Raw genomic sequence first — 22731 nt, forward strand, 5'->3', positions numbered from 1 at the left:
GATTACTGATGATGAGCATTTTTTGTATACTTATTCGTCATTTATATGCCTTCTGAAAAATATCTGTTCAAATTTTTTGCCTATTTTTAAATTGGATTATTTGTCTTTTTTTTTTTTTTTTTTGCTATTGAATTGCTAGAGTTCTGTGTGTATTCGAGATAATAATCCCATGTCACATGAATAATTTCAAATGTTTTCTCCCATTCTACAAGTTGTACTTGTTCACTCTATTGATTGTTTTTCTCATTGTGCAGAAGCTCTTTAGTTTAGTAAAATCTCATTTGTCTATTTTTTACTTTGTTGCCTGTGCTTGTGAAGTATGACCTATAATGCCTTTGCCCAGATTAATGTCCTAAAGTGTTTCCGCCATGTTTTCTTCTAGTAGTTGTACAATTTTTGGTCACACATTTAATTAATAGATTTTGAGTTGATTTTTATTTATGGTGAGAGATAAGGGTCTAGTTTCATTATTTTACATATGAACATTCCATTTTCCCAGCATAATTTATTGAAGAGGCTGTACTGAAATTATTTAAGTCAAGTAATATTTTCTCCAATTTTCTACACTTAATTCCCTGTTGCTTGCAGAAGAGTTCTTTCTCTGTACCAGTTTTTCCACTCAGAAATTACTTTTTCCTCCTTGAAGTAGATAATAGAATTCTAAATGAGTCCTCTTCCATATATCCTCACATTATTGTAACTCTCCTAAAATTATGCTAGAATTAAACATTCCCTCCAGTCCCGCATACTCTGGGCACTGCCTCCTTTGCTAGAGAGAATATTGAAAACTGTTCAATTGAATAGTTTCCTATGTTGTCTCACTGATACAATTCTACTCCTGAAACCAAGAATTTGTACCATTCTTGTCTTCTGAGGTGGTGCCAATGTAGACTTAGATAGATAGTAAATAATTTAATTGTAATGAGGATTTGTTTCATTTATTTATTTATTTAATCTTTCATAGTACAATGTTTTTTATTTTGCTTACATATATATTGCAAGAAGATGTTACCAGGACCTTTTTGGACACTAAGAGAGAGTGCGTGTGTGTGTGTGTGTGTGTGTGTGTATGTGTATGTGTGTGTATAATTTTGTATATTATTATTTTGAGATGGGAGTCTCCCACTGTCAGCCAGGCTGGTGTGCAGTGGTGCAATCTCAACTCACTGCAACCTCTGCCTCCCAGCTTCAAGCAGTTCTCCTTTCTCTGCCTCCCAAGTAGCTGGGATTACAGGCATGTACTACCATGGCTAGCTAATTTTTGTATGTTTGGAAGAGACAGGGTTTCAACATGTTGACCAGGCTGGTCTCTAACTCCTGACCTCAAGCAATCTGCCCACCTCAGCCTTCCAGAGTGCTGGGATTACAGGTGTGAGCCGCCATGCCTGGCCTAATTTTGTATATTATGATTATTCCAGTTATTTTACAATAATTAGATGAAATTTCTTCTTATATTTTCTATCTCATGGTCCTTTTTGTGTGTCTATATTATCTATTCCAAGAACATTTTCCCTTCTTTCGTTTTTTTTAAAGTTAGAGCAAGTTTATTAAGAAAGAAAAGGAATAAAGAATGGTTGCTTCATAGGCAGAGCAGTGACGTGGGCCACTGGTTGCCCATTTTTATTGTTATTTTCTGATTATCTTGACTATATGCTAAACAAGGGGTGGATTATTCATGAATTTTCCTAAAAGGGTGGGCAATTTCCAGAACTGAGGGCTCCTCCCCTTTTTAGACCATATAGGGTAACTTTCGCATGTTGCCATGGCATTTGTAAACTGTATGGTGCTGCTGGGAGTGTAGCAGTGAGGACGGCCAGAGGTCACTCTTGTTGCCATCATATTTTTGGTAGGTTTTAGCTGGCTTTTTAAATAGGGAGACAAGGATCTGAAACTATTTTTACACAAACATTCCACATAATGGGCATTATTAGACTACGACTATAAACTGCATAATTACAATCTAGCTTCATGGTCTTGGGAAAGTTAAGTGACTCCTTTGTGTTTCATTTTTATGAGGAAGTAAAAAATCTTAGCCTCTAAGGTTTATTGGGGGGATACAAAGAGATGATGTGTACAAAGTCACTTTGCAAGTCAGAAATCAACAAAAGTTGCAAATGGCTTAGCCATGTCTGCTCTATAACATCAATGATACCACCTTAGTCAAAACCCTTATGACTCCTTTTCTTCTAAAATTAGGGGAAAACCAATTCCCAATGTTTTGATATTTTGAAGTGCGGTTTTTGGGAAGTAATTAGGTCATGTGGGCATAGCCCTTGAAAATGGAAATAGTACCCTTATAAAATGGTTCCTAGAGAGCAACCTTGCCTCTTCTATAATGTGAGGACACAGTGAGAAGTTATCTGTGAACCAGGAAATTGGTACTACTCAGGCACCAAATCTGTTCGGACCTTGATTTTGAACTTGCCAGTCTCCAAACTCTGGGAAATAACTTTTTGTTGTTTATAAGGACAGTAAAAGGAACAGCGTAATTCCATATAAATCAACTCAGGAACAAATTAGGGTATATTATCTTTGTTTTTTGTTTTGTTTTGTTTTTTGAGAGGGAGTTTTATTCTTATTGCCCAGGCTGGAGTGCAGTGGTGTGATCTTGGCTCACCACAGCCTCCACCTCCCGAGTTCAAGCAATTCTCTTGCCTCAGCCTCCTGAGAAGCTGGGATTACAGGCATGTGCCACCACACCCAGACGCTGCCTCTTCTAAAAATACAAAATTAGCCTGGTGGTATTATCTTACTATTTTTTTCTTCTGTTGCCAGGACAGGGACAAGTTGGTGGGGCTTTGCACAGGTGCAGGGAAGACAGTGGACATGGAGAAGGGAGAAGGTGGGGAATGGGGCTGGAAAGATTAGCTGGACCTGGATTGTAGAAAGCCTGGGTCCAGGGCCTAGTAAGGAAAAGAGAAGTGAGTAGGGCAGCCCATGGAAATGTCAATGTCAGCCTAGCATCATGAAAGGCAGAGAAGAGTGGATCACCTGAGGTCAGGAGTTCCAGACTAGCCTGGCCAACATGGAAAAACCCATCACTACTAAAAGTACAAAATTAGCCAGGAGTGGTGGCATGCACCTGCAATTCCAGCTACTTGGGAGGCTGAGGCAGGAGGATTGCTTGAACCCAGGAAATGAAGGTTGTGGTGAGCTGAGATCATGCCACTGCACTCCAGCCTTGGTTGGTATTATCTTATAGCAGCTCAAGTGGACAAAGAATAGTATTAAAATTTTTTTTGTTGTTAAGAATTTTTATTCAGTAGTCTCACTCACCTCACTTTTTTCTTTTTTTTTATTATTGCATTTTAGGTTTTGGGGTACATGTGAAGAACATGCAAGATTGTTGCATAGTTACACACATGGCAGTGTGATTTGATGCCTTCCTCCCCATCACCTATATCTGGCATTTCTCCCCATGTTATTCCTCCCCAACTCCCCACTCCCCGCTGTCCCTACCCTAGATCCCCCGACAGACCCCAGTGTGTGATGCTCCTCTCGCTGTGTCCATGTGTTCTCATTGTTCAACACCCACCTATGAGTGAGAATATGTGGCGTTTGATTTTTGGTTCTTGTGTCAGTTTGCTGAGAATGATGGTTTCCAGGTTCATCCATGTCCCTACAAAGGACACGAACTCATCATTTTTTATGGCTATTAATATAATGGAGGGCATTATATTAAGTGAAACAAGTCAGGAACATAAAAATAAATACTGCATGTTCTCCCTCATATACAGGAGCTAAAAATGTTGAGTTCATAGATGTTGAAGGTACAATCATGGCTATTAGAGTCTGGGAAAGAAGAGAGAAGGGGATGATAGGGAGAGGTTGGTTAAGGGATGCAAAATTACAGCTAGATAGGAGAACTAAGTTTTCATGTTCTATAGTACTGCAGGGTGACTAAGTTAACAAAAATTTATTGTATCATTTCAAACAGCTAGAAGAGAGGACTTTAAATGCTCCCAACACAAGAATATGATGAATGTTTGAGGTGGTTAATATGCTAATTACCTTCATTTGATTATTACAGATTATGTACATGTATTGGACTATCAATCTGTACCTCATAAATATGTATAATTATTACATGTCAATTAAAACTTTTTTAACTAAAATAACTTGAGTGGAGGAGGTAATTTTTTTCAAATTCTGGAGTTGAAGTACAAAAAATGGAGTTTTTAAGACACATCCCTTCTTGTTAAATTAATGATCTCCTGGAAAATACATGTGAATTAATTAATGAAAGATTAATAGAAGTCTCTCCTCTCAAAAAACTATTATGGAAACCACAAATAACAGATATAAAAACATTTTTAAAACTACATTACTTTAAAGTCACACATTATTGATGGAGTAGCCAGTAGTAACACTGCAAATATCAGAAAAGGATTTTCCAAGATAATAGAAAATGCAAACATACTTGGCAACTTAAAATACATTTTATTAAACATATACACATATAGATATAGATAGATATGCTAATATTAATTTTTAAAAGCTGGTGGCTACTTTAATATCAAAAAAAATCCAGAGCATAGGATACTACCAGGGACAAAGATAACCATTTTGTAATAATATATAGGCCAATTAATCAAGAGGATGCAACAGTCTTAAATGTTTGTGTACCAAATAACAAAGCTTCAAAATATATGAAGCAAAATACGAAGAAACAAAAGGAAAAGTAGAAGAACCCAAAATTATGATTAAAAATGTCAACAACTCTTCTTCTCTTTTTCAGATCATCATTGTATTTTATTGTAAAACACTGAAATATATTTTGTTTCACAGCTTTAACTGAACACACTATCTCCCAGTTTATAACAAAAATAAAAATAAAAAGTCTGAAAATGTCCATAGCATCACGCCTACTTGCTCTTACCCTTAGCTTATGGCTAGGACTCCCATTATATCCCATCCCTCTCCTCAGTAACTGATTGAATAAGTGGACAAAATCAGTAAGGATATAGAAACATGAACACTATCAACCATGTTGAGCTAACTGACATGTATAGAACACTCCACACCCAGTAAGCACAGAATACACATTATTTTCAAGTGTCCATGAAATATTTGCCAGTATAGCCCATATTCTGAACCATGAAACAAGTCTAAATTATAATTTATAAATTTATACGGTACAAAGTATCCTCTCTGACAAGTGAATTAAATAAGGTATCATTAATAAAAAAAAATCTAGAAAATCTCCAAACTTTGTAACTTAAGTAACACAAATAACCAATGGACCAAATAAATCAAAATGAAAACAAAAAAGTATTTTGAAATGAATGAAAACAATGTAACAAATCGAAATTTGTGAGAAACAGTGCTTAGAAGGAAATTTGTAATACTAAACACATTAAAAGAAGAAAGGTCCCAGGTGAATAATCTAATTTTAAGAAACCAGAAAAGGAAGAACAAAATATGCTCGAAGTAAGCAGAAAGAAATAATTAAAGTAGAAAGCAATGAAATAAAAAAACAGACAACAATCAGAAAAACTCAATGAAACCAAAAGCTAGCTCTTTGGAAAACTCAATAATACCAATAAACCTTTTGCCAGACTTATCAGGAAAAAAGGAGAGAAGACAAAAGTATCAGGAATGTGAGAGAGCCCATCACTATAGATCCTGCAGAGATGAAAGAATAAGAGAATACTATTAATAATGGTATGCCAATAAATTTGATAACTTACACAAAATAGACAATTTCCTTGAAAGATACAAACTACCAAAGATCACTTAAGAATGACATCCTGAAATAACTCATATACTAAAGAAATTAAATTTGTAGTTATAAATTTTCCTTAAAAAATTCAACACAGCTGATTTCCCTAGTGAATTCTATCAGACATATGAGGAAGAAATAATAGTACTGAACACAAACTGTCCTGATGACTGAAGAGAGGGAATATTTTCCAAATCATTATGAAGGTAGCACAACAAAGCCAGAAAATATATTACAAGAGAAGAAAACTACAGACCAATATACCTCATAAACATAGATGCAAAAATTTCAAACTAAATTTTATCAAATCAAATTCAACAATATATAAAAAAGATTATAATATACCATGACTAAGTGAGGTTTACCCTAGGAATAAAGGGTTGGTATAACATTCAAAAATCATCAATGTAATGTATTATGTTAACAGATCAAAAAAACATATGATCATCTCAATAAATGGAGAAAAGCATTCAACAAATTCCAGCTATCATCATGCTAAAACTTGGCAATCAGAAACAGATGGTAAATCGCCCAGCTTAATAAAAGAAATCTGTGAAAAAAATTTCTAGCTAAGATAATACTTAATAATCAAAGAATGAATGCTTTCTCTATCAGATCAGAAACGAGACAAGGATGTCTGCTCTCACCAGTTCCATGCACAATTACATTGGAATTTCTATCTAATGCAAAAAAGCAAGGAAAAAAGTAAAAGCAATACATGTTGGAAAGGAAGAAGAAAAATTGTGTTTATTTGTAGATAACATAATCATCTACATAGAAAATTCTGACAAAAACCTACTAGAAAAATAAGTGAGTTTAGCAAGACTGCAGGATATAAGATAAATATATATTTAATCAATTATACTACTATATGCTAACAACAAGCAATAGGGTATTGAAACTAAGAGAACGGTACCATTTAAAATAACATCAAAAAATATGAAATACTGCGAATAAATGTGACCAAAGATGTATAAGATTTGTATTCTGAAAACTATAAAACATTACTGGGAGAAATTAAAGATGACCTGAAAACAACTGAAAAGATATACTTAAGGATATACCACACTTAGGGATCAGAAGCCTCAGAATTGTTGTCAATTCTACCTAAATTAGCATATAAATCGACACAATCTCAATCAAAATCCCAGCAGACATTTTTCATAGAAATTGGCACTCTGATTCTAGAATTTATAAGCCAATACAAAGAACCTGGAACAGCCAAAACAACTTTGAAACAGAAGAATAAAGTTGAAGGATTTACCCTAACTGATTTCAGGATTTATTACACAGATATTTTGGTATAGAGACAGTATTGATATAAAGACAATACTGTTACAAAGATAGACATTTAGATCGATGAACAGAGTTTAGTTACAGACTCATGTATACCATACGTAAAAATAACACCTGGACTCTTATCTCACACCATAAACAAAACTTAACTCAAAATAGATCACAGATATAAATATAGGGATAAAATTACAAAACTTTCTCCTGGAAAATCTTAGAAAACCTGAATTTGGCAAAGATTTCTCAAATACAACACAGGAAGTACAAATTATAAAGAAAAAAACAAATTGGATTTTGTCAAAATAAAAAATTTTGTTCTTTAAAAGACACTATAAAAAATATTTGCAAACCATATATTCAGCAAAGTACTTGTATCTGGAATAAAGAAAGAACTCTTACAACTTAATAAGACAAACAACTCAGTTTTAACACATACAAAATATCTGAAAAGTCTTATCACCAAAGAAGATAAAAGATGACAAATAAGCACAATAAAAGATGCTCAAAGGGATGGCTGGAAAGATGGCTGAATAGGAACAGCTCTGGTGCGCAGCTCCCAGCAAGAGCAATGCAGAGGTGGGTGATCGCCACATTTCCAACTGAGGCATCTGGATATCCAGGACTCAGAACTCAGATCTGGACCAAGCAGACCTAATACACATCTATAGAACTATCCATCCCAAATCAACAGAATGTATATTCTTCTCAGCACCACATCGCACTCACTCTAAAACTGACCCCATAACTGGAAGTAAAACACTCCTCAGCAAATGCAAACGAATGGATATCATAACGAACAGTCTCTCAGACCACAGTGCAACCAAATTAGAACTCAGAATTAAGAAACTCACTCAAAACTGCCCAACTACATGGAAACTGAACAATCTGCTCCTGAATGACTACTGAATAAATAACAAAATGAAGGCAGAAATAAAGATGTTCTTCAAAACCAATGAGAATGAAGATACAATGTATCAGAATCTCTGGGACACATCTAAAGTAGTGTGTAGAGGGAAATTTATAGCACTAAATGCCCACAAGAGAAATTAGGAAAGATCTAAAATCAACATCCTAATGTCACAATTAAAAGAACTAGAGGAGCAAAATCAAACAAACTCAAAAGCTGGCAGAAGACAAGAAATAACTAAGATCAGAGCAGGAACTGAAGGAGACACAAAAAATCCTTCAAAAAAAAATCAATGAATCCAGGAGCTGGTTTTTTGAGAAGAATCAACAAAATAGATAGACTGCTAGCCAGACTAATAAAGAAGAAAAGAGAGAAGAATCAAATAGATGCAATAAAAAATGATAAACGGGATATCACCACTAATCTCACAGAAGTACAAACTACCATCAGAGAATACTATAAACAACTCTACGCAAATAAACCAGAAAATCTAGAAGAAATGGATAAATTTCTGGACACTTACAGCCTCCCACGACTAAATCAGGAAGAAGTCAAATCCCTGAATAGACCCATAACAATTGAGGCAGCAATTAATAGTCTACCAACCAAAGAAAGTCCAGGACCAGATGGTTCACAGCCAAATTCTGAAACAGACATACAAAGAGGAGCTGGTACCATTCCTTCTGAAAATACTCCCAACAATAGAAAATGAGGGAATCCTCCCTAACTCATTCTATGAGATCAAAATCATCCTGATACCAAAACCTGGCAGAGATACAACTAAAAAAGAAAATTTCAGGCCAATATTCCTGATGAACATTGATTCAAAAATCCTCAATAAAATACTGACAAACTGAAACCAACAGCACATCAAAAGCTTATCCATCACAATCAAGTTGGCTTCATCCCTGGGATGCCACACTGGTTCAACATAAGCAAATCAATAAACATAATCCCTCACATAAACAGAACCAAAGACAAAGACCACATGATTATCTTAACAGATGCAGAGAAGGTGGTCAACAAAATTCAACAGGACTTTATGCTAAAAACTCTCAAAAAACTAGGTATTGATGGAACATACCTCAAAATACTAAGAGATGTTTATGATAAACCCACAGCAAATATCATACTGAACTGGCAAAAACTGGAACATGCCCTTTGAAAACTGACACAGGACAAGGATGCTGTCTCTCATCACTCCTATTCAACATAGTACTGGAAGTTCTGGCCAGGGCAATCAGGCAAGAACAAAAAATGAAGCGTATTCAATTAGGAAAAGAAGAAGTCAAATTGTCTCTGTTAGCAGACCACATGACTGTATAGTTAGAAGACCCCATCATCTCAGCCCAAAATCTCCTTCAGCCGTTAAGCAACTTCAGCAAAGTCTCAGGATACAAAATCAATGTGCAAAAATCACAAGCATTCCTATACACCAATAACAGACAAATAGAGAGCCAAATCATGAGTGAACTCCCACTCACAATTGCTACAAAGAGAATAAAATACCTGGGAATACAACTAACAAGGGATGTGAAGGACTTCTTCAAGGAGAACTACCACTACTCAAGGAAAAAAGAGAGGACATAAACAGATGGAAAAACATTCCATGCTCATGGTTAGGAAGAATCAATATCGTGAAAATGGCCACACTGCCCAAAGTAATGTATAGATTCAATGCTATATTGATCAAGCTACTATTGACTTTCTTCACAGAACTGGGGTGGAAAAAAACCTTAAATTTCATTTGGACCCAAAAAAGAGCCCGCATAGCCAAAAAAATCCTAAGGAGCAAAAAAAAAAAAAAAAAAGCTGGAGGCATCATGCATCATGCTACCTGACTTTAAACTATACTACAAGGCTACAGTAATCAAAACAGTATGGTACTGGTACCAAAACAGAGATAAAGACCCATGGAACAGAACAGAGGCCTCAGAAGCAATGCCACACACCTACAACTATCTGATCTTTGACAAACCTGACAAAAACAAGCAATGGGGAAAGAATTCCATATTTAATAAATGGTGTTGGAAACACTGGCTAGTCATAGGCAGAAAGCTGAAACTAAATCCCTTCCTTATACCTTATATAAAAGTTAACTCAAGATGGATTAAAGATTTAAACATAAGACCTAACACCAAAAAAAATCTAGAAGAAAACCTAGGCAATACCATTGAGGACACAGGCATGGGCAAGGACTTCATGACTACAACACCAAAAGCAATGGCGACCAAAGCCAAAATAGACAAATGGGGTCTAATTAAACTAAAGAGCTTCTGGACAGCAAAAGAAACTATCATTAGAGTGAACTGGCAACCAACAGAATGGGAAAAAATATTTGCAATCTACCCATCTGACAAAGGGCTAATATCCAGAATCTACAAACAACTTAAACAAATTTACAAGAAAAAAAAATCAAAAAGTGGGCAAAGAATATGAACAGACACTTCTCAAAAGAAGACATTAATGCAGCCAACAAATATATGAAAAAAAGCTCATCATCACTAGTCATTAGAGAAATGCAAATCAAAACCACATTGAGATACCATCTCACGCCAGTTAGAATGGCAATCATTAAACAGAAGACAACAGATGCTGGAGAATATGTGGAGAAATAGGAACACTTACACTGTTGGTGGGAGTATAAATTAGTTCAATGTAAATTAGTTCGACCATTGTAGAAGACAGTGTGGCGATTCCTCAAGGATCTAGAACTAGAAATAACATTTGACCCAGCAATCCCATTACAGGGTATATACCCAAAGGATTATAAATCGTTCTATGATAAAGACACATGCACACATATGTTCCCTGAGGCACTGTTCACAATAGCAAAGACTTGGAACCAACCCAAAAGCTCACCAATAGGCTGGATAATGTGGCACATATACACCATGGAGGAGTATGCAGCCATAAAAAAGGATGAGTTCACGTCCTTTGCAGGGACATGGATGAAGCTGGAAGCCATCATTCTCAGCAAAGTGACATAAGAACGGAAAAACAAACACTCATGTTCTCACACATAAGTGGGTGTTGAACAATGAGAACACATGAACACAGGAAGGGGAACATCATACACGAGGGCCTGTCAGGGGGTGAGGGCTAAAGAAGGGATAGCAGGGGGCTGGGGGCTAGGGGAGGAATAGCATTAGGATAAATACTTAATGTAGATGACAGGGTAATGGATGCAGCAAACCACCATGGCACATGTATACCTATGTAACAAACCTGCATGTTCTGCACATGTACCCCAGAACTTAAAGTATAATAATAATGATAAAAAACCAATAATTCTTAAATTGGCACTGGTCACATGTGGCTCTTCTAGAAAACAAAGTAAAGATTGGGATTTTTAAATCATAAAATTGTGTGTGTGTGTGTGTGTGTGTTTTCTGGATTTTTTTTTGAACAATAGATCTTAGAACAAAAGCAATGAGTTTAATTTTCAAAGAATACTACTTATGTGGTTTGGTGATAGCATGTGACTTAATGTTTCTAAAGGTATATATATTTATTGAGCACAGTAGCCAGCTTGCTTAACTAACATATGGCAGATTTTAATTAAATGTTATGATCAAGATGGCATTAACATTAATGAAAACAGGTCTTATGAATCAATGGATTCATCATATGTGTTTATAGCTTATATAAAGGAATCATATATATTTGAATTTTCTACAACAGTTAAATTTTTACTTCTAGAAAAATACTAGGAGTTATCCACAGATTCAATTCTTCTAGATGATAGAAAAATTGACCATAGCTATATTAGTAGAACAGAGAAGGTATAGCATAGGAGAGAATGCTCATTAACTATGTGAAATCATCTGATGAAACTAGCAAATTATATTTTTATTAAAGTAGATCCCTAAGAAGTTCTATAAGACCATATGTCTAAAATGTGGGGGTCTGATACAATACTCCTTTCCACTCCCCTTCTCAAATGGAATGAAGGGAGGTGAAAAACGAAACTGGAATTATTCATTAACAAGAAATTTGGCATCACTGAGCAGTATTTCATACAACTGCACTTAAGACAGACCTGGAAATTGGAATTGGGATATATTTTAAGTTGTCTAAGAAAGAGTTTTCTTTTACTTCCATCTAAGAACATAATGAAAGCCTTGAAACATCTATTCAGGAACAGACACCATAGAAAATATAGAAAACACAAATAGTTTATTTCACTTATCTGATTTTACTCTATCCACAGAAAACAAATAGCATTTTCATAAGTGTTTTTCCAGAAATTTCTCAACTTAAGAAAAAAAGACATATATTCTCTATAATACAAGCATGGGATAAGAGTGGATTTTAAACCAGTTTTAATGAGATTTTTAACTTCTTTGAAAAAGTTAATAGTAAACATTAAACATCTTTTCATATCAATAAAGATTTTTTAAAATACATTCAAAATCATTAGTCAAAAGAAATATTCAAATTACCACCACAGTAAGAAAGCACTGTACACCCAATAGAAAGGCTAAAATTAAAAAGACCAATAGATCAAGTAGTGGCAGGGATACTGAGCAAACTGGAGCCCTAGAAACTGTTGGTATGTAAAATGGCTCAACCACATTGGAAAACAGCTGGGCAGTTTCTTACCACTTAAACATATGACCCAGCCATTCCACAGATAGTTATTTATCAAAGAGAATAAAAAAGCATAGGAATAAAAGCATAAGAAATCAAAGCATAAAGACTAGTACACAAATGTCTATAGAGATGTTATTTCTAATGGCCTCAAACTGGAAATAACTCAGATGTCCATCAACAAATCAATGAAAGCAACAAATTATAGAATGAAATATTACTTGGTGATAAAAAGGAAAACTACTACTAATCCATGTAACAATATGGATCAATCCCAAAACAGTAAGCTAAGGGAATGAAGTCAAACAGTACAAACTGTGTGATTCCTTTTATACCAATTTCTAGAAAATACAAACTGTAGTGACACAGAAAGCAGATCATTGGTTTCCTGGGGACAGGATAGGGGATGGATTACAAACGGACGAAAAGAAGCTTTGGGGGGTAATTTATATGTTTATTATCTGATTGTGCTGATGATTTCATGGGTATATATATAACATCAAAACATATCAATTCCTACACTTCAAATATCTACAGCTTAATATACATCAACTACACCTCAATAAAGCTGTTCAAAAATAAAGTTTATGCTATCAAGTGATTACATAATAGTTAAATTAGTAACACAAAGAAAGAAGTCTAGAATAATTATATTTATTGTATTTTTGAAGGTAGTTAAAAGGTCTATATTGAAGATAAAAGATCAGCTTGGTCAAAATAACATAATCAAAATTGGACCTGGGAGGGAAATTAATCTAATAGCAGTTGAGCTTCCATTTTAGTGGGACAAAAAGACAATAACCAAGTATATATATAATATATGTCAGTTGTTTTTAAAATGATACAATGATAAAGATGCAGGGCAAGGAATTTTTTTTTTTTTTTTTTTTTTTTTGAGATGGAGTCTCACTGTTGCCCAGGCTGGAGTGCAGTGGCATAATATTGGCTCACTGCAACCTCTGCCTCTGGGGTTCAAGCCATTCTCCTGCCTTAGCCTTCTGAGTAGCTCGGACTACAGGTGCATGCCACCATGCCTGGCTAATTTTTGTATTTTTAGTAGAGATGGGGTTTCACCACATTGGCCAGGCTGGTCTTGAACTCCTGATCTCAGGTAATCTGCCCACCTCACTGTCCCAAAGTGCTGGGATTACACGTGTAAGCTACTGTGCCTGGCCAGGAATTACTGTTCTTTATCATTAATTTAGTTTGCTCAGAGAAGGCCTCTGTGAGGAGTTCAGGATACAGCAAGGCTACAGTTAAGATACAGTAAAGGACAGAGTAAAAGAAAAATAAATGGAATTTATTAACAATAAGCTGTCTTTTTTTTCCTCAACATCAGAAAGCTTTCCACATATTTTCCAGCTATGGATGTGCTCAAGTGAAGCAGTGATTTATTCCTCTTCCCTTTCCACTCCACGCAAGAAAAAGCTATGTTTGGTGAAATACCTTCTGCATCAGTGTAATATTCAAACATCTTACTTAAAATTGAGAAAGCACTAAGCATAAAGAAGCCTACTGCCATATGGCCATGCATTAATCTGAATAGAACAGCACAGTGGAGAATATTTAGTCTTAGATGAAAAGAAGAGACAAAAATAATACTTGAGAAGAATTAGTAAAGATAGCCCAGGGTCCAAAGAGGCAGACAATACTTTCTAAAAGACCTGAGAATGTGGTATACTTCTTTAGACACTAATACAATCTTGGACTGTGTTAATAGAAATATAATGATAATAGAAAAGAAATCCCAGTGCATTCTGTGCCAACCAAAACCAATATACAGAGACTGTGTTAATAGAAATATAATGATAATAGGAAAGAAATCCCAGTGCATTCTGTGCTAACCAAAACCAATCTACAGATTATGTTTGTGTCTGTGCACATCATACTTTGGGATAACCAGGAAGATCTAGACTATATCCATGAGAGAACAACTTTTGGGGGATTTAAAACACATATCCTGTGACATGTTATGGAAAGTCAAATATAGAGCTGTAATCTGCAAAGAGATATAAGATGTATAAAAAGAGAGATGCAGAAAAAAACACCATCTTTATTTATGTTTACTTTCATCTTTAAAAAGGAAAACATTAGGTTTGATCATTTCTAAATATATGGTTTGACAATGGTTCATCTATTTAATTGACATCTTTTACATATATGGTGTATATTGGGGCTCTGCTCAAAATTTATTTTACCGATAAGGTTGTATTGTATAAAAAAAAAAACTGGTCTGGAGAAAAGAAGACAGAGAAAATAAAAAATGACTGACATTTTATGGTAGTTGTCTTCAAATATTAGGAGGCTTTTCTTATGCAAAAAGGATTACATTTATCCTGTATTTCTTCAAAGGCAGAACCAGAATAAGTAGCTAAAAATTACTTACATTAGTAATATAAAAACTTTCTAGTAATTAAAACTGTCAAACCAGGGAAAATACTTCCTTGGGAAATAATGAGCTTCTAATCCTTCACGTTGTCAAGACAAAAAAAGAATATCTCTATACCATTAAAATTGTAAAAGAGATATCTGATTGCGCAATAGCCTGAGCCAGAAAACTACCAAAGCTGCTTCTTACACACAAATAATTTATATGAAGTGCTTATTATGAATACTGTTGTATAATAAAGAATGTAACTGGCCTTTATCCCTGGTTCCTGAGAGGGAGACTCTAAATCCTTGGAGCTTCCTGACTTACAGAAGTGTCTTTGATATGTTATTGAGGTAACTCATGGTGGACCCATAGATAGATTCAGGATGAGGGCTGGCTGTGCCAAAAGACCAACTCTATAAGGAGAGGTCAGGCTTTGCACCATGTGCTGTCAGTCTGACCTTCTAACCTCCAAGGTATGGAAGCAAACTAGAGATTTGAGTTCAATCATGGGGCCCATCAAACACATCAACATACTGAAACCCCAGTAAAAACTCTGGACACCAAAGTTCAGTAGAGATCCCTGGTTGAAAAAACAGGCTTTGCACCATGTGGTATCACTCTGACCTTCTAACCTCCAGAGTAGAGGTCCCTGGTTGAAAAACATTGTTGGGAGGGTGACATGGCCTCATTTGATGGGTAAAGGACACAGAAGCTCTGTATTCCAGACCCTCCAAGATCTTTCCCTAAAGGTCTCTTCCTTTGCCTGTGTCCTTTATAATAAAATGGTACTCACAAGTATAGTGTTTGCGTAAGTTCTGTGAGTCATTCTATTGAATTATTGAACCTGAGGGCACTGTGGGAACTCCCAAATTTGTAGTTAGTTGGTCAGAGGTACACATGACCTGGAGAATTCCCTGAACTTGTGGCTAGGTCTAAAGTGCAGACAGTAATATGGAAGATTGAGCCCTTAACGTGTAGGGTCTGTGCTAACTCCAGGTAGTTATTGCTAGAATTGAATTGCAGTAGGTGAGCTGGTGTTAGACCAGCTGGGACTGAAATATAATGAATATATTTAATATATTGTCTCTACACATATTTACTCTGAACTTAAATGTTGAATATAGTAGTTCCTTCTTATCAGTAAGGGATATGCTCCAAGACCCTCAGTGGACGCCTGAAATAGTGACAAATCTTATATATACTATGTTCAAATTTATTTTTCCTTCTTCACAATTTCATGGATAGAAGATTCATTCTTACTGTAGATCTCAGCAACTTCAGCACACATTTTGTTTTTCCTTATTAAGTTGGAAACGTTTTAACCCTGTCACTCAAAGGAAGCACTTTGTAGCTTCTCTTTGGCATATCCAAACTGCCAGCACCACTACTCTTGTGCTTTGGAGTCATTATTAAGGAAAATAAGGGCTACTTGAGCACAATACCATGACAGGTGATGTAATAACCAAGACAGCTACTAAGTGATTAATGGGTGGGTAATGTACACAGAGTAGGTATACTGGACAGAGGCATAATTCATAGCCAAGGCGGGAGGAGCAGAATGGCAAAATATTTCATCACACTACTCAGGGTAGCATGCAGTTTAAAATTTATGAGTTGTTTATTTTTGAAATCTTCCACATAATATTTTCAGAACGCAAGTAAGTAAATTGTGGCACACAAGAACAGAGATGGGAGGGGAACTACTGTATAGGCATTCATTTCCTCATAATGCGAAAACAGACATTTTTGTACATGAAAAGTTGTGCATTTCAGAATGCACAGAAGGTAAGTTCTTACTAGAGAAAGAATACTAAATAGATAGGTACTTAATGTATACTGACATTATAAAGATTTTCATAATACTTAGAAAATAATAATGTTTTCATCATTTGCTACAAAGCGAAACAATTTTACAACAAAAAGAGGAAGAGCAAAGAGGAAACAAACATTTGGCACTTCAACAAAGTAATTCTGCTAAAAATATTACATAGAAGAGTACTAATTCTTTGTTGATATAAGTTACAACAATGTAGTGTATATAAATTCATGTCAACTAAGAGCTAAATGGAAGGTTTGATATTTAATTTAAAAAAAAAAATAAGCAGGTTGTATATATCAAAAATCGTCAAAATATATCATCTCAGATTATTGATTAAAATTCATTAACAGGTCCTAGAAAAATTAAATATTTTATGCTAATTTTAATATATTTTTCACAAATCAATTTTTTAAATGTTTCACATGTGAAAAAATTAACTTCATGCTAACATTCTTTAATCAGTGTACATACATGGTCCATACCTGGTTTAACAGCTCGTCCACATAACTGGGGTTGTAGAAGAACTTGCAACATAGCAGGGTTGTTTAAACTTTTCATAATTTGTACCGGATTTGGCTCGGGAAGTAAGCCCTTTTGATTACTGTTCATCTTCAATGAATACAGAAATAAGAAACATTAGAACAAGCATAAGTACAAAAGACAATTTCAAAGGCTTTCTTCTAGAAATTCTCATTCATCTGATAAGATCTATTTTATGATAAACATAATTTGATTTATATTATATATCTATTTTATACTCTATCACAGTTCTCAACTACACATATGGAATAAAATCCTCATAGAATGTCTTGGGTAAATACCAACTGGCTTTAAGAGGACTGACAATTTAGTACAATGAGTCTCATCATATAATACAAATAGAAGGATAACAAGGAAATCTGAAGTTATTAATAACTTGTTGACACAATATGAATACTTCGACATTACAGAAGAGCCTTCTTATAATGTTAAAGTTTAACTGGCCAGGCCAAGTGGCTCATGCCTGTAATCCTAGCACTTTGGGAGGCTGAGGCAGGAGGATCACTTAAGCCCAGGAGGTCAAGATCAGATTGGGTGACATAGTGAAACCCTGTTTCTATATTTTTACAAACAAAAACTTCAAATAAACATAAAACGAAGTTCAATAATGTGGGTTGCCTTATAATTCAAAATCTTCTTTTGTATAAAGGTCTTTGCTTCAGTGACTTAATATGAGATTAAAACGAACTGGCCTTACATACATACAACTGAGTCGCTTCCTAAAAATATGAAATAGTTTTCAGTTTGAAAAACCAGCTTAATGGATGAGGATATTAATATTTATATATAATTACATAAAAGATAAAATAAAAACTTTTAGCTATGAGAAAATGGAGAACTGACAAGGACAACTGGATCCTTCTCCCAACCCAGTACTGTGAAATTGAGAGGGAGAAGGTGATGCATCAAAGAAATCGACATAAAGCCTGAGAGAAATCCCTGGGGAGACAGAATATGTGAGGGTAAACATCAGCAGAGAACATGAGAGTACATGGATCCACACACAGGATGATTTGGGGAAGGGCTTTTGAGTTGTGTATCTACTTTGTTTTCAGAGAGCATGGCTTTCCTGGCCAGCATAGCAAGGTGGGAAAACAGCAGCATCAGCTGAGTGACAGCCATAGGACCAATAACAGCAGGCTGGCACATAAGTGCAGAGACAGTTGGGACAAGATAACACCAGGCAGGCAGACCAGCTGGTCACTGAAAATCTTCCCACCTCCCCGACCTTTTCAGGTCCTCCCATACCCACTCTGCAGGACAGAAGAGTTACAATGAAGGCAGGCAGAACTTGGAAAAGAGCAAGGCTGGAAGTGGAGATGAGAGGGGCTCTCTAAGGTGCAGGGCTGCCTGGCTGGGGTAGGAAAAGGGCTGGGCTCAAGCCTAGATGGTGAAGGCAGAACTTCTCTGCCCTAAGGTCCTTACCTGCCTTCCCTAAACCCTAGCTAAGATCAGGCTTTAGCTTCCCTCTGTCCATCCCCTTCCCCACAACCTCTAAACAGTGACACATAGGAAGGTTACAGCTCCCACAGGAAATGTATATTCATACATTCAAAAGAAAAATAGCTAGACATTTGGAGAATGCAGTCACTAAAAAATAAAAGCAACAAACTGAACCAACTGTAAGAGAGATAGCAGAATTATGGATAGGAAATAATAAGAATGTCAAATAAATGTAATAGACATCACAAAAACAAAATGGATTTTTATTTAAAACATGAAGCAAGGGCAAGCAGTTACAAAGAATAACCAATGAGAAATGCTAGATTATGAAAAACATAAGTATTGAGAAAAATAATAGCAGTCCTCTCTTAACTGTAGACTTGGCATTGTTCTAAACAGTTTACATGAATCAGATCTTTAATTCTCAAAAAACCAATTCTATAAGGTTGGTATTATTATCTCCATTTTACAGATAAAGAAACTGAAGGAATTCATAAAGCGTTATTCTTAACATTTACCCTGTGCTTTAACAGATAGGTTACATAGTAGAATACATGTGACTAAAAAACAAAATAGTGAATTTTTTTTAAGACATAGTCTCACTATGTTGCCCAGGCTGGAGTGCAATGGTGTGATCTCGGCTCACTGCAACCTCCACCTCCCAGGTTCAAGCAATTCTCCTGCCTCAGCCTCCTAAGTAGCTGAGATTACAGATGCCCGCCACATCTGGCTAAGTTTTTTGTATTTTTAGTAGAGATGGGGTTTTGCCATGTTGACCACGTTGGTCTTGAACTCCTGACCTTAGGTGATCCACCTGCCTCGGCCTCCCAAAGTGCTGGGATTATAGGCATGAGCCATCGCACCTGGCCCAAAATAGTGATCATAAAAATCCAGTTAAAGAAATTGAAAATTCAAACAAACAAGAAAAAGCAAGGTGATGAAGAAAACATAGGTAGAAGCATCAACACAATATTAGAAGTCCCTGAAGGAGAAGAAAATAAGATCTTTGAAAAAATAATAGCTGAAAAATTTCCCATTATTAAAGATTAAAGAGCACAGAATGAAAGGGTTCACAGTCTCCCAAATATGATTTCTAAAGAAAAAACACACCTAATCACATTTCTTCATGTGACATTTAAGAACATCAAAGCCAATAACAACAAAAAACCTTCTAAAAACTTCCATCTATAAATAACATATCTCTAAAGGAACAAGAAACAAATTAATAGCATCTTCTTTCTCAAGGCATCAACATTAGATTCAAGAAGACAGTGAATTAATACAAAGTACTGTAAGTACTCTGAGCCTCATTTTTAGATTCATCTAAGTTATTTAATATCAGAATGAAATAAAAATATTCTCAAGTATACAAGTTCTCAAAAGTTTTTACCACAAGAATACTATCTTTCAAAATCCCCTAGAAGGAAATCATCCAGTGAGAAAAGAAAGAAATGTAAGATGTTATTAAATAATATGTGGAAATTAAGGTAGACAATATGATAATTTTAATCTTGTATACAGAGCCACAACCATAAAAACACAAAAACATTTAAGACTATTCTAATGTAAAAATGTAGACACCAATATGATGCTAGGTATGGTAGGAAGGAGGAAGCAGATGGAAGTGAGAATAGGTGAGTGGACAGAAGTTCTGATAAACCTATGCATGTTAAAAAGCTAGGGACATGGATGAACCTGGAAACCATCATTCTCAGCAAACTGACACAAGGGCAGAAAATCAAACACTGCATGTTCTTACTCATAGGCGGGTGTTGAACAATGAGAACACATGGACACAGGGAGGGGTGCACTCCACACTGGGGTCTGTTGGGGGGAAATGGGGGAGGGACGGGGGGGGGAGGTGGGGAGAGATAGCATGCGGAGAAATGCCAGATATAGGTGAAGGGGAGGAAGGCAGCAAATCACACTGCCATGCGTGTACCTATGCAACAATCTTGCATGTTCTTCACATCTACCCCAATACCTAAAATGCAATAAAAAAAAAATAAAAAAATTTTTAAAAAGCTAGGGACAATTGGCCAGGCATGGTGGCTCACCCCTGTAATCCCAGCACTTTGGGAGGCTAAGGCACGTAGATCACTTGAGGTCAGAAGTTCAAGACCAGCCTGGCCAACATAGTGAAACCCTGTTTCTACTAAAAATACAAAAGTTAGCTGAGCATGGTGGTGCATGCCCATAATTCCACTACTTGAGAGGCTGAGGCACGAGAATCACTTGAACCCAGGAGGTGGAGGTTGCAGTGAGCCGAGATCACACCACTGTACTTTAGCCTGAACAACAGAGCAAGACTCCATTTCAACAAAAAAAGTTAGGAACAATCACCAGCAGGATTAAAATAGAATGTGTAATTCTCAAAAGACACTAATGAACTTAAGGAGAAATCAGGATTATTTCAATAGTTGTAGAAATATTCAGCACCTATTTATGATTTTTTTTAAAACTCAGAACATTTGATATTATCAAAGATATGTATCAAAAATATATAGAAAACATTACATGAATACCTTATTTTTAAGACTGAGATTTCTCACTGTCACTACTATCTGATCATAAAGAATCTGCATGCTATGCTAAAGACAGTGAACTTATGCAGGCATTAAAAAATATTAAGCAAGAGAATGACATAAGCCGAGTTGAGGCTGAGAAATCTCTCTCCTATGCACTGTGCAAGATGGATTGGAAGGGGAAAGACTAATGACATGGGATCATGTAGGGAATTACTCTAATCAGAGAGGTGAGAAAAGATGAGATCCTGAGTGAAGTAATCAAGATGCTGACAAGGTCTCAAGGATTTCAGAGATCTTAGGAGGTAGAATTGAAAGGATGTGCAATATTTTTGACATTTAGATTAGAAGGTGGGTGATGGAGAGCAATCACGACTAACTGAATTGTTCTTGTTTTTGTTTTGTTTTGTTTTGTTTGAGACAGAGTCTCACTCTGTCACCCAGGCTGGAGTGCAGTGGCGTGATCTCAGCTCACTGCAGCCTCTGCCCTCTGGGTTCAAGTGATTCTCCTGTCTCAGCCTCCTGAGTAGCTGAGACTACATGCACGCACCACCACACGCAGCTAATTTTTAGTAAAGACAGAGCTTCACCATGTTGGCCATGATGGTCTCAATCTCCTAACCTTGTGATCCGCCCACCTTGGCCTCCGAAAGTGCTGGGATTACAGGCGTGAGCTACGGTGCCCAGCCTTAAGTGAATTTTTGATTCACATAGTTTTAGCTTGGGTGAAACATATATAGATGTTATAGAACATAGAAATGCAAGTCCCATAAAAAATAGTTTTCTTTGAGATGCTGAAATTGAACTATTTATACAGCACGAAGTGGGAATGTCCAAGTATCCCTCGGAAATATAATTTAGTGCTGACAGCAGTTTGGTCTGAAATTATATGCTTGGTAGTAATCATTAATAGGCATATATAACAGGAAGAAAATGACAAGGCCAAATTTGGAAATATACTGATATCAGCCTTTAGGGGAAAAAAATAAGTTAGGGAAAGAACACGTAGACAGATAGGAAAATGAATGGTGTGGCAAAATTCAAGGTAGTAGAGAGTTTTGTTTTGTTTTGTTTTGTTTTGTTTTGTTTTTGAGACAGGGTCTTGCTTTGTTACTTGGTCTGGAGTGCAGTGGTGTAATCACAGCTCACTGCAGCCTTGAACTCCCAGGTTCAGGTGATTCTCCCGCCTCAGTCTCCCAAATAGCTAGGACTAACAGGCGCACACCAGTAAGCCTGGCTAATTTTTTGTAGAGACAGGGTTTCACCATGTTTCCCAGACTAGTCTTGAGCTCCTGGGATCAAAGGGTCCTCCCACCTTGACCTCCCAAAGTGCTGGGATTACAAGCGTGAGCCACCGTTCACACCTGTAAATTTTTAAATGTTGCAAAGGGACCAACCAATAAAAGACTGAAATGTACCCACTAGATTTGAATATTTAAAAATCCCTCTTAACGAGTACATATTCACTTGAATAGTGGAGGCAGAAACTACATTGCATTAGACTGAGAAGGAAAT

The 22731-nt window shown here is 36.0% G+C and overlaps 1 protein-coding gene across 4 annotated transcripts in view; it reads right to left on the minus strand.

Annotated features, from left to right (window-relative positions):
- RAVER2 (ribonucleoprotein, PTB binding 2) overlaps positions 1-22731 on the minus strand; it is a 116038-nt gene that overhangs the window by 46999 nt on the left and 46308 nt on the right. For all 4 annotated transcript variants that reach the window (XR_004274624.1, XM_032296741.1, XM_032296740.1 and 1 more), the window contains exon 5: positions 17191-17317. Coding sequence is in view for 3 of the 4 variants with exons in the window: in XM_032296741.1 (XP_032152632.1) it covers positions 17191-17317 (127 nt within the window). In the remaining variant the exon portion in view is untranslated. The remainder of the gene's footprint in view (positions 1-17190; positions 17318-22731) is intronic.

Source organism: Sapajus apella, unplaced genomic scaffold (assembly GCF_009761245.1).
Source record: "Sapajus apella isolate SASKATOON/1434 unplaced genomic scaffold, GSC_monkey_1.0 scaffold36, whole genome shotgun sequence".
Classification (NCBI taxonomy): Eukaryota; Metazoa; Chordata; class Mammalia; order Primates; family Cebidae; genus Sapajus; species Sapajus apella.